The 13,214-nt window shown below is 32.5% G+C and overlaps 2 protein-coding genes across 3 annotated transcripts; both read right to left on the minus strand.

The window, feature by feature from the left end:
* Window positions 1-958: 958 nt before the first annotated feature.
* On the minus strand, window positions 959-6,027 carry LOC103488242 (pentatricopeptide repeat-containing protein At5g24830). Of its 2 annotated transcripts, XM_008446878.3 has the most exons (5): window positions 5,782-6,027; window positions 5,567-5,700; window positions 5,146-5,340; window positions 2,722-4,306; window positions 959-2,411 (listed from the first exon to the last, which is right to left on the minus strand). In XM_008446878.3, exons 1-4 carry the CDS (start codon window positions 5,791-5,793, stop codon window positions 2,884-2,886), a joined length of 1,764 nt encoding a protein of 587 aa, XP_008445100.1. In that variant the 5' UTR covers window positions 5,794-6,027; the 3' UTR covers window positions 959-2,411; window positions 2,722-2,883. The 2 variants fall into 2 exon arrangements, with proteins under 2 accessions (XP_008445100.1, XP_016900068.1); XM_017044579.2 differs by lacking the exon at window positions 5,782-6,027 and having other exon boundaries at window positions 5,494-5,628.
* A 1,579-nt stretch (window positions 6,028-7,606) lies between these two features.
* On the minus strand, window positions 7,607-10,897 carry LOC103488243 (probable plastid-lipid-associated protein 8, chloroplastic). The gene is made up of 4 exons (XM_008446880.3): window positions 10,483-10,897; window positions 10,069-10,192; window positions 9,060-9,239; window positions 7,607-7,909 (listed from the first exon to the last, which is right to left on the minus strand). Exons 1-4 carry the CDS (start codon window positions 10,732-10,734, stop codon window positions 7,719-7,721), a joined length of 747 nt encoding a protein of 248 aa, XP_008445102.1. The 5' UTR covers window positions 10,735-10,897; the 3' UTR covers window positions 7,607-7,718.
* Between the last annotated feature and the right edge of the window lie 2,317 nt (window positions 10,898-13,214).

Below are 13,214 nucleotides of genomic sequence, written 5' to 3' on the forward strand. Positions count from 1 at the left end.
TGAATTTTATTTTTACCCTCAAAGTACAAAATTTGTTCAAAAAACACAATGCCAATTTTATTCGTGGTTGAAAATAAAATTTAAAATGTGTCGAAATAACTCGTAAAACAGTCATTGATTTAGGTCAAATAATGTTTTTATAGTTTTATAGTTTGAAGTTAAAGAGTTTGACGAAAGCAAATATTTGAGGGGCATAAAAAGTAATCAACGAAATTTAGAGTCGACATATTTCACTATCAATTGACAAAATCTATGTTAGAACATTATTGTATAAGAGAATGTAACATACATTAAAATCAAAGACAATTGAAACCGATAGTTGTATCATCTTCTATATTTGTAGATGAAAATTATTTACTTTATTCAACAATTTTGTTTATTTGTAAAAACTTCTAAAAATTACTTATTTCAATCGACAATATTGTTCCTTTGCTTTCAAGTGACTTCACTTTTTGCCCTTTCTCTCCTCCAACTTCTCCACATGTTTGATATGTTTGATTTTCCATAGCCCACGATTCGAGTTGAAGAGTTTTTTGTCTTTGGACCAACCCAAGAAAACGATCCAAATGGTTCAACATGATCACTAACCAAACCCTAATCCATATTTAATCATCAAATTATTTGTTCTTATTAATTTCAAATACTTAAAAGAATAATAACTAAAATTTGATGATTTCTATAACAAACCTTAAACAAAGACAAAAATCAATACAATTCCAAAAAAAAAAAAAAATCACAAACTCGTCCACAAACGTGAGATTATGTGTTTATATATATAATTCAAGTTAAAGTTGGATTAAACTAGAAAAGAACTTATTCAACTCATTCAATCCAACAACGAACCTGATTCGAATATATATATATATATATATATATAAATTTAACCCAACCGTCGTTAGAATTTTGTAATCCAAGTTGTTTGTGTAGTTTTAAAACATGTGTCTAAAAACCATAAATCTTAAACCAAACGTGCCAAATAGCAATAAAATTAATAATAATAAAACCTATACACTAAATAAGGACCTCAGAGATTCTCTCCCACATTCCCATCTCTTATACAAAACTGTGGCTTAAGGGCATAAAACATGCTCTACTTGAACAGTCTATATTAAAAAACAAATCAACACGAACATCGCTTACCAATAACACTACTCCGTTCAAATCCCCATACCCCCATTTGTTGAACTAAAAATAGGAAGAAAAAGAGAAAACTTCACAGATTCATACAGAGAATGGCTCATTTAAAATGAAACATCTTTTCACCCACTGACAAAATGGCAAAGTGATTTTGGCTGCACATCCTTCAATAGTTTTACCCTGAAGAATCCTTGGTAGTTATATATATATATATATATATATATATATATATATATATATATATATATAGACGTATTCAATGACACTGAATACAGTCCTCCAAACTTCAGGGGAAATATTAGTCATTGGCTCAGTAGCTTTGTCGCAGCACAATATAAGGGCCCTCCCCTATTGACTGGATTAAAGAGACGCTTCATAGGCATCTCCTGTACAAGTCCTCAGAAGTCGACATTCACCATTGTTTCCAGAGTTTCCAGAGTTTCATGCCTTCTAACTCACTCCCTACCCACCCCCCTCTGATCCAAGTACAAGAAAACTTGTATTTACGTATTAAATGTCGTTTTCTTTTCTCGATTCTTCAGCTTGGGGGGGCCAACTTTGGGGATAAGATTAGAAGGTAGGTCGGGCTGAGGAATAGAACAAGTCGACTCCATTATTGAGAGTTGAATGAACAGTGTCTTTTACCGACACCACTGCATCGTGAACTTAAGTTACTATATCAGCTCTGTTAGGTAATTAGCATGAACACTGTTACTCAAACCATGGGTTTGTCTGTGGTGCTGTCAGTGTTACTTGTTTGGAAAAATACACCAATGGTACTGGAAAATGTACCATTAGACGGGTCCCTATATGATGGCTTGGCTACTTTGTTTCATTCAAGCGTCGAGATCCATCAAAGAAGACTGAGTTTATTTGGTTTCGTCATCATCGTTTATTGCTAACTTGACTGGTAAAAAAGTGAGTCAAGGAGCTCGTCAGTTTGATAAGGCGAGGAACTTAACCATGACAGCACAAATAACCTCCCCACTTTGCAACATACAAATGCGAGTTACTGCTTTCAACTGTGGTTCGAGTGATGCTGTACTCAAAACTCCTCAAATCACAATCTCGGCTGCATCCTCGTTGCTGGGCTACACAACTAGACCAGGTGAAGGTGTATACTAGTGCCACAATTTCGAGTCACATCCCATCAGCTGCTTAAATCCATTACTAATGTTTTCTGCAATAGGCACATATAGCTCAAAATTCATCCCCAAAACACCTTCCGAATTAGTTCCTCTCTTAGAAGCTCGGTATTGGATATTTTGCACCATCTGCTTCATACAGAAGTGAAAACAATTGCAATTATAAATCAAAATTGGTTTCTGTGTCTCCAACCATAATATAATTCTAAAACCAGTGAAAACAGTGGTACAAGCGCCAAGAGCCCTAGGATATTATATAAATCTCTAAGTTCATAATATTTCATCATGTGTAAAGTAGAAAGTTTATGGAAAGAGACCAATACGATTAAGGCTTTGATATCCTGCTGTGATTGAATACTGAAATCATTAGAACGTTATGCACAGAGAGAAGACAACAACAGACAAAGAAATAGAGAACAAAGCATTAGCATGGACTTACCTCAAGGAGGGCAACGTTACCCATCAGAGATGTCCACAAACAGAAGGCCGAATTATACTTGGTCAGTAGAAGAGATCAGTACGCCAAATCTCCCATGATTGTGAGCCAAAATGGCAAAAATAGTGTTGTAACCTCAAATAATTTATTTGGTTAAACAGCTCCTCAGGCCATCGTTGCCAACCACCTTCGATAAAATTTCAATGCCATGTTAGGCTCTCCTATCTTTTGGTACTTTTCAAAAATAATTTTAAATGGAACAATATCCATCGGCAACCCAGATCTATGCAACTGAAAAAATAGATCTTCTGCCTCTTTCATTTCACCACACATACAGTGACCATTTATTAGTTCTGTGTATGTTATCTTATCTGCTTCATATCCCTTTCTCAGCATTTCATCATATAATTGAAGGGCATAACGAATTTGTCCATGCTTACAAGCACCGTTTATCAATAAATTATAAGTAACAATGTCTGGAAAAAGACCTAACAAAAGCATTTCCTTTTTCAAAGAATATGCACTAAATATGTTTCCCCCTCTAACTTGTGCATGAATCAACGCATTGTAAGTAAATACATTTGGTTGCACGCCAGCAACCAACATCTGATTCCTTGTGGAGATTGCATTGCTCAGATATCCATACCTTCCATAACAATCGATTATCAGGTTCCAAATATGAGGATCAGGCACCATTGATTTTTCTAACATTGAGTGAAGAAACTCATCGGCTTTGATAGCATCTCCATTCATGCATAGAGCTTGAATAATCATTTTGTATAAAATTTGATCTGGAGAAACACCCATTCTTGACATGACATCATGGATATAGTAAGCATCACCAAATTGGCCCTCTTTGCAAAAAGCACTAATTAGAGTGTTGTATGTAAAGATGTCGGGAAGAAAACCTCTCTTAAGCATATCAGCAACATAGCTAAGCGCACTTTTCTTGTCTTGATTCAAGCAAAGCCCGTGAATAAGGACATTGTATGCAACAACATCAATCTCAGTCTTCTTTTCAACCATCTTGTCCCATAAAGCAATGGCCTGAATTGTATCTCCACTTTTAAAACAACCATCCATCAGTATAGTTGATGTGATTGCATCATCTGTTGTTTTAATATCATCACCTAGAATAACTTCAAGAAGCTTCCTAGCATCCACCAAGATGCCTCTCTTGCACAATGCGTGTAAGAGTATGTTATAGGTAATTCTACTTGGCCTAATACCACTATTAACCATGGTATAAAATAGGTCAAGAGCTTTATCCATATTCATACGAAGGCAGAAACCTTTAATAATGATATTGTATGTGGCACAATTGGGAGAAGGACCCCTTTCTAGCATTTCCCTAAATAGAGAATCTGCCATCTCCATATCACAGTTTATACACAGTCCATTAAGAAGATAATTATGTGTGACCAAATCAACAGCAAAGCCTTCTTTTATCAACTTTCTCCGAAGCAAAAGAGCTGCTCCTAACTTTCCTTTTAAACACAAATCCCTAACCATGACTGTGTAGTCAGGTTGTTGAACAGCCTCCAAAAAACATTTTTGAAGACCTGACTTCGCCAAACATATGCTTTCCCTGCATATTTTTAGGCATTTAATATATGTTCACAAGACCGTACTTCGTAATCATTCAAGGCATGTAAAATCATTTACTTGATAGCGAACAATTGGGTGATTAAAAAATAATAATAAATTATTGAGAGATTCCATCAGTCATCAGTCATCCAATTTTTTAATTTTCTTATCCAAATCACAACTAGGAATAATGGGACATCAACAATCATATGCCACGGCACTCAATGAATATAAAACTATAAAGAAAGAAGCAGTGAGCAGCTGTATTGGAAAAAAACAGATAAACTTATTCAGTTATTTGAGTAAATATCACGATGGATTGGAAACGACTCATCAATGTCTTAATCAAGGAAACTGGAGGAAAACCAGATTTTTTAGTAAAAAGATCTGCAGTTTCAGAACTTCAAGTTTTCCGTTAGTTCCCAAAAACTCCCAAAACCTTGTTAAACTCTTATTTTTTGTGCCCCATCGCTTCCGCTAAACCTTCAATTGATGGTCATTCGTAAGAGTAATTGCTTGACAGCAAAGTTCACCAATAACTAAATGTCGCAAACTAAGGTAGTTCTACACTCGAATAAGCACCATTATTTTCCAAGTAGACGGTCTTATCACAATAACAACAAACAAACACATACATACACATAATTATTCCATTCAATGAACAAGATTTACCTATGTGATATTCATCATTAAATCAAGGAAATTTCCAATGGGACATTAAATAAGAAAGTTCATAAGCAGGATATCTATCAACGTCCACACCAAAGATGTTCGAGTACTGTATTTCGAGCTACAAGACCAGATTGAAAGTAAATCTAATCAAAGAAAAGCAAAAATCACCTCATGGCTTTCAAACGGTCTAGACTACCCTTGAGCAGAGCGTCCAACACGTTGAAAACTGCCCCCGGATCTCCTTCGCCGTTAAAATTATGCTTTTCTGAGAAGCAATCCGAAGATCTCAAATCGCAATGGTCACCGACAGTTGTCATTAAACTTTTAAGAGCAGGATGTAATGAATCCTCATCCTCATTGAACCTACGCATGTAATGGAATCAGAACGCCTAAAGAAGTTCCTTACAACTCAAAACCAGGTTTTGCAAATCTAAAGCAAGAATGCAAACGAAATAAACCAAAATAAAGATGTTTTCCACTTCTTCGTGTTTAACAAATAAAAGGTCGATTAATTACTGTAAAGTCGATGAAGTTTCGCACTCCTTTCAGCCGAAGCAAACCAAAGGCTCGAAATGTGTAGTCATTTTACCTCGCCGCTTCGTCAATGTCAGGTCGGCCATAAAAGACGGCGAACATCCGAGATATATCACGCTTGAGGGAGTTAAGGGCTCCGTGCAGAAATCCAAGCACAAGAATTTGGGACGGTGCCGATTCAATTGCTAACTGGACCACCAAAATGAACATGTGTAGGAAAATTCCTGAACAGAGAAATGTATGATAAAGGAAAGATAGAGGATAACTCACCGCCGTGACCATCGTCGATCGAGATTGCCGCCAAATATTCCGCCCTGAATTTCACTTCGCGATCCGATACCAAAGAAAAAATTGGGCAATACTTTGCCAAAGTTTCAACGACACCAGTGAATCGACGGCTGCGGCGAGGTTCTTGCAGCTGGCTATGCTTCGCCGTCGCCCTCGGACTACAGTCCCCTCCTCCCTTCTTCGATTTATTTGTTATTGGTTCTACGGTGTTTTTAGAATTTTCACATTTGTGTATTGGGCCGGACCCCAAATGTTTTTTTTTTCTTTAAATAATACATGGAAGTTAGTTATAATCGTAGCAATTTTTATAATAGTTATTTAGTAAGTAGCAATATTTTTAAAAAATTATAAATATAATAAAGTTTTTTGGGATAGAGTTCTATCATTGATTGACTCTTAAGGTTTATCAGCGATAAACCAACATCAATGATAGGCTCATATCACTGATAGATTTTGACTGATTTTGTACAATTTTTTTTAAAATGTTGCTATATACTTCGTTATTTTGAATATATTTGCAACTATCTCATGGTACAATGGATAGCAATTTTAAAAATAACAAGGTTGCATTTACAAAAATTACAAATTTTGTTACATAATTATTATTTTGAATCTAATTGGTTTGTGACTAAGTTTATGACAAACATTTTTTAAAAAATTTGCAATCAAACAAGAGTAATTGACTTATGCAAGTATGATTATATGAGTGGTAGACTATCAACGATACAACGAAACTTGATTAAGTGATAGTTCCTTATCTTACCAATGAACCATACAAAGCTATCACTCATCCACTCATCCTCTTCATTGTATTTGTTAAAAAAAAAAGTTAAAATATCGTTATACATGCTAGTTTTTTTTACTTTGATTGTTATATTTGTAACTCGTTTTTGTCATGACTCAAATTTTGTTTTCCTGCTAGAAGCTAATTTTGCCAATTTTATTTGTTTATAATTTTATTATTTTTCTTACCATAGATGTCAGTTTAATCCATCTTTCAAAAGTTGGGGTTATTTAATGATCTGTAATTGAATGAATTTGTAACGCAAAGCAATTCAAAATCCATGTTTAAATTGAGCTTTTTTTTTTACTCGATTTGTAATATTGAACTCATTATGTTCTTGTCGTTTTTAATCTAAACTTATTTTCTATTGTTTTCAATAATATGATTTTCTTCTATCATAGAACGAAAGAATCTAGTATATTTAAAGGGTCGAGAAAGTAAGATTTGGTGTAAGTAAATCCTGATAAAATTTTAAATATTAGACATTTTTTATTTTCCTAACATAGGGTTGTATCGGAAAAATTAAACACAACAAACAATATAGAAAATAATGGCAATATCTTTCTAAATAAAAAAAAAAATCTAGTTATGAAAATTATATAATGGTAGTTGTGAAATTATTTCCATCAACTTTTACATAACCATAAATTAAAACTAGTCTTAATAACTAACTAAGAGGTAATGAGTTATGGTCAGCAGGTTGTCCAATGTCAAGGAGCGCATAACGAACATTCGTAGATGTAAAAAAAAGAAACAATTATCTTATGTTATGTCAAAGTAACTTCGGCTTAGTGGTACCAACATGACTTACGATCCCTAAACATCGGTAAATTCGGCTTAGTAGTACCAGAATGATTTACGATCCCTAAACATCGAAAGTTTAATCATGTATTCTTTTATGTTAGGTACACTTTTAAAAGTTCAATAATATTAACATATTTTTAAAAACTAGCAATAGTATTGAAATGAAATACGAAATTGAGATATTTTCTATCATTCCTCCTAAAAGGAAGTAAAAGAATATTCGTGATAATATAACTCTCATCTATATTGATGATATTAGCTTTCTACACAAGAGTAAAATTAGCATAGAGATATCAAATGATGAGCATTGACTACATTTAATTTAGCAACTTCAAACTCGTCTTTGGAAGACAAATAATGAACCTCTAGAACCCTTTCCCAAACGAACCTTGTCATCTATGTATGTAATCTGGAGTTGTACCTCGCTTTCGCCACCATATCGAAACTCTAATCCTCCAACTTTAAGTTCAGGCGATTCAAACACAACTCGAATCCATTTATCATCCAATGCCGTCAATTTACCTATAAATTCATAACATATATGTATATTATGAGTAGGGAACATGTTTTTATCGAGAAAATGAAAGAATATATAAGGGTGTACCAAAAAAACCTATAAAAGAGTTCACTATTTATTATATAAGGGTGTACAAATAAAAGATCCTATCAGTGGGATTCTTTTTAGCTCACCAACTACTTTAAGTTGGTGTAAATAACTCAACTTCGATGGCAAAAATTATTGAAGTTTACACACTTATCGAATAATTTCATCTTTCTACCTTTTTCTATTTTTCAAGCTTATTGAATAACACCATCTTTTTCTCAATCCCTATTTTTCATATTTATCCAATAACTTCATCTAGATTCATCTACTTTTCTCAAATTATAAAGAACTCAATCTTACAAATTTACAAACTCCATAATTATTACATTCACTCAATGGCCAAACGCCCCTAACCTTATCCCTAGAAACCTTAAAACATATTCCAAATTTTGCAAGTTACCCATCCTATAAAATAGCAGAGAAACAAATATGCCACAAAATTCTTTCTTCATCAAAGAAGGGAGAATTCATGAGAATCTCCTCCATGGACAGGTAAATTGAAGACACTGGATGAAACATAATCATCTAAATCAATTCTAAGAGTAAGGGTTGGCGTCTTAAATTCCTAAAACTTGGTCAATAAGTTCATAATCCTTCAGAATCGTGCTGAAGAAAAAGAAGATGCTTTAATCAGTAACAATGTAATTAAATTGCTGAAGTGAGTAATAACATATTCCAAATTTTGCAAGTTGTTTCAATACAAACTCAAAAGTAGTTTACAAATTTTTAATTAGAAAAAACTAAATGATTATCAACCAAGTATTCATTTCTGTTGGGTTGAAAAAGTCTCTTTTTTAGAGTAATAATTTAAAGTGAAGCTATTTTACATTTAGTTCCTTCAAAATAAGTTCAACAAATATATTTCAATTAAAAATATTACTCTCAAAAGTCATATCGAGTTCTCTAATAAAAACTAGTGGTCTGAACTAGATTACATATATCACAGCAAGTCAACCAAAAATCCAGAGGCTATGTCAGCTATGTTCCAGCCATTGATTTGATTCTCTGATATATTTACCAATGTAGGGCTCAAGTTCTATTTTTCACAAAGGAAATTTGAAGTTTTACCTGTCAAAGAGACTTGTCCATCCAAGAAACCAAGGGCAGAAAATGACACCTTGTTTTTTATAGTATCAGGAGCTTCCACAACCTGAATCATTTCCTTTGTCTTGAAAAAAATGCGACCCACTGCACTTCTGTATCCACCCCCAGGCGATGTTGGTACAGAGCAATACACAACATCCCAAGCTGAGACACCAAGCATTTAATCATGTTAGCCAAACTAGAGCTGGAAAATGAGCAACAACTTGGATGAAATACTCTTTTTGGGTCTAAACGTGATTTTAGATTCAGATGACTTACAAGTCAATACAAATATTTCTCATCCATCAAAGAATATGATTGGTTCAATTTTCAATTTAGTATCTCAACTTTAGGTTTTTGTCTATGTGGTTCTTGAAATTTCAAGAGTGTCTTATAAGTCTACGACGAATACACAATTTTTAAGAATTAATTGATCTATTAAATATAGAATTGAATTTGATATCAAACAGAACTCTAAGCTTTGTAACTTGTGTCTTGTAGATTCACAAGTTTTGAAAATTATGAAAGCTACATTGAATTGTAATTAAATATAGAATTGAATTTGATATCAAACGAAACCCTAAGCTTTGTAACTCGTGTCTTGTAGATTCGGAAGTTTTGAAAATTATGAAAGCTACATTGAATTGTAATAGAGAAAGTTAGAAACTAGGTGGACGAAAATCTAAAAGTTTAGAGACTAAGCTCGTAAGTTAAACCAAAGTGGTTTTAAAACATGCCCAACTAAACAGCTAATTTAACCTTCTCATAAATCAGGACTGAAGGACTGTATAGGGTTTTTCCCCATTCCTTTTCAACAACCATCTAGATAAAGAATTCAAATAATTTCTGGTATTTCAAATAAGGTGATATGAAATCATCCCTTAAACTTTCTTTATGCGGATACAAAGCTCGAACATAGGCTCCATAAGGAAGATGAGTAGATGAAATATTCAAACATATCAAACAAAAAACAGCAGAACTGTTTAAGTTTTACCTCCAAATATGAGAGGACATTTAACAGGCTCGTTTACACAATACTTCTGCAATTCTTGCGCGACTTCAGCAACCTCTTTGTGCTTTTCTTCACTTAGTAATACTCCTCTATCGCTTCCTGTCACCTGTTTCAAAGTGTAACATCAACTTGTGCACTGTTGACCAAGATCATACTGAAATCTTAAGACGCTCGTGAGGAAGTCACGTAAACTGCCTCTACCAACCGAATGATCATTATCCAGAAAAAATTTCTGGAAATTTCCAAGTCCAGTACCACTCGTTGCCGCAACTTACTGGCCTCTATTTGCTACGCATTTTCTACTAAAATTTTCCCAAACTCAATTCCGAAGCCACTATAATTTACCCTATAACCAGTTGCAAGACCAAATAAACTAAGCAAATCTTCAAACATTACCTTCGAGAGGATAGACGCAACGAGATCATCAGGACCAGTTCGGACTTGAGGATCCGAGGTCGAAACCGACGCCTGAATTCCTAATGGCTTGCGCCGATGGAACGGAGATGAAATTGAAATGGAATGACATGGAATTGAGGATGCTGAGCTTGGAGTAAGAAACTTCGATCTCGACTGCTCGAATCGTCCCCTGAAAACCAGTTTTGAAGGCAAAAGTGCAACGGAGGTTGCCGAGGCAGCCATGGAAGTCATACAGGATCAGAAGATGAACGCTGGGATGGCATTTGGCTCGCCGCTGAAATTTGCGTGGGGAAAATCGGAGGTCGGACCCACGACGAGATGGATTGCGGGGTTGTGTTTACGCCAAGTGAGCAAAGTTTATTGCAGCCTTATCTTTCAGATTCCAGCTTTTTGATTTTCGCGAATTGAAAATTAAGCAAATTTATTCTTTGTTTTTTCGGTTAATTGTTGAATATCGGTTGTTTGGAAAGAAAATAAATGTTTTTTAAAAATACATTTTCGTTTTTTTCAAATAGTGTTTTTAGGTAAAATTTTATTTGATTTGATACCTAATAAAAGTGTTATTATAATTCTAAATAATTTGTCTTTTGAAATTTTGATAGAAGTTGACTAATGATCATGGACGATTTTGGTTGGCAACAATCACGATAAAACAATAGCTAGAGGTTGGCAACAACAATGATCATTACAATCGAAGTATCCATTGAGTTTGAGTTGCAAGTCTGTAATTTCATTGTTCTGTCTGTTAACACCTACTGGATGTAATCAAATCGACTATCAGTTAACATGCGAGTATTAAAATAATTACGATGTTTGTGATTCCAGATTATTACCTATGTTTTTATTAAAAACTTGGTTTAAATGTAAGTTGATATATACCATTTTTAAATCAATATCTACGTACTCGTTAGCCTAAAAAACATAAATTGAAATCTAGTAACATATTGGACGGAGTTTTGACCAAGTTTCTTATTTGCCTTTGTGTTCTATATATGGTGGTTGTTTGATATTTTATCCAATCACGTCCATAGATAGATTAATACACGAAGAAAAAAAGAAAAAATAGTTCCTCGTATTGATTAAAATTAGTCAATACAAATAATGAAATAAAGGTCATTTTACGCATAATGCGACATGTTACATACAATGTTAATTACCACAACCCGAATAACATTAAGTTTAGACACGTGTAGTGAAATGATAGAACATGGCACAATATTTTCTAACCTAATATGAAGCAACACGACATGCATTTTGGAAACAATGTGCCCAAGTAGAGATACTTTTACTAATAAACAACTAAACGCTTACAATATTGTACTTATCCATAAATACAAAACTTTTCCAGTGACACGCAAAACAATAAAACATAGCAAAATAGTCTATCAATAACTAGATTATGAGGTTTGTTTAATTTCAATTTTTATATTTTCAATTATTCAATTTCAATCTTCATTATTTCTATGATATTAAATTTATATTCTAAAATTTCACTTTATTTACAAATACCCTTTAACAATTTTCTCACTTATGATAATTTCTCATAATACCTTTTTTTTTTTTAACTATTGTCACTTTTACTACAAAACACATTTCCATATACAATAATCGAACAAATTTAAAAGTTGGAGACTAAAATAGCATGTTAACAACAAAAAGAACGTTAAATTATAAAAAATAACGATTATAAACTTTGTAGTTTACGTAAAAAATGATGATGAACTTTTAAAAGTTTAAAAGATTTTAAAAAGTAGTTAAAAAATATATATTAGTTTTAGAAGAAAATCGTTAAATATTTGTTTCAAAAGTATCATATATTATTGAAAAGTTTCATAAATGCTCTGGAATAAAAAAAATACTCTTATTTATTCAAAATTTAACGAATTTTATCACCAACTTAAAACAAAAGTTTAGTGTGTGTTAATAGTCAAATGATTTTTTATACGACTAATTGTTATTTTAGTAAAGATGAATATTTATTTTCAACTTTTGTGAGATTTTACATGTTAACTTCAAATTTTGTTGTAAAAGTTGGATCAATTAGAGTTTTTTTTTTTAAATTTCAAGTATTTATAAAACTTTTTAATAGGTAAGGTATTTACGAAACAAAACACTAACATTTTTTTACTCAAATTAACCATAAAGAGTATTTTCAAACACTTTTTTAAGTTTAAAGGTATTTTTAAAATTTTAAAAAATTTAAGAATATTTTTTACACAACCTGGAGGAATTACCAAAAATAAATAAAATTAAAAAGTTGAGTTTTAACAAATGAGGTATAAAAACTAAAAATGCCCTTACATAATTTTTCTTAAAAATTGATTTTGGAGGAAAAGGAATAATAAAGAAAAATTTTAAAGGGTATTTTTTACTTTGCATTCCATATTTGTGTTAAAACAAATTCTTTTAAAAAGCAATTCAAAAAATCTATCACTCCTTCAAAATGGACCTATTTTTGTTAATTACCCAAAGTTTATGTACATTTTTTATAATTTAGGGTCGGTTTTGATAGAAAAAAAAAACAAATATTTTTCAAAAAAAACTTATTTTTGTTTGAACTATTTTTAAAAAAATAATTTTAAAACATACTTAAAAATTCATTTTGAATTACCTTCCAAATAATATAATTTTTTTAAAATAACTTATTTTATGTAACAAAAATTCCCTCCTTCTGTGCTGTTAGAATATTTTCCGGCGAACGGAGCATGATA

The sequence above is a fragment of the Cucumis melo genome, chromosome 3, assembly GCF_025177605.1.
Source record: "Cucumis melo cultivar AY chromosome 3, USDA_Cmelo_AY_1.0, whole genome shotgun sequence".
NCBI lineage: Eukaryota > Viridiplantae > Streptophyta > Magnoliopsida > Cucurbitales > Cucurbitaceae > Cucumis > Cucumis melo.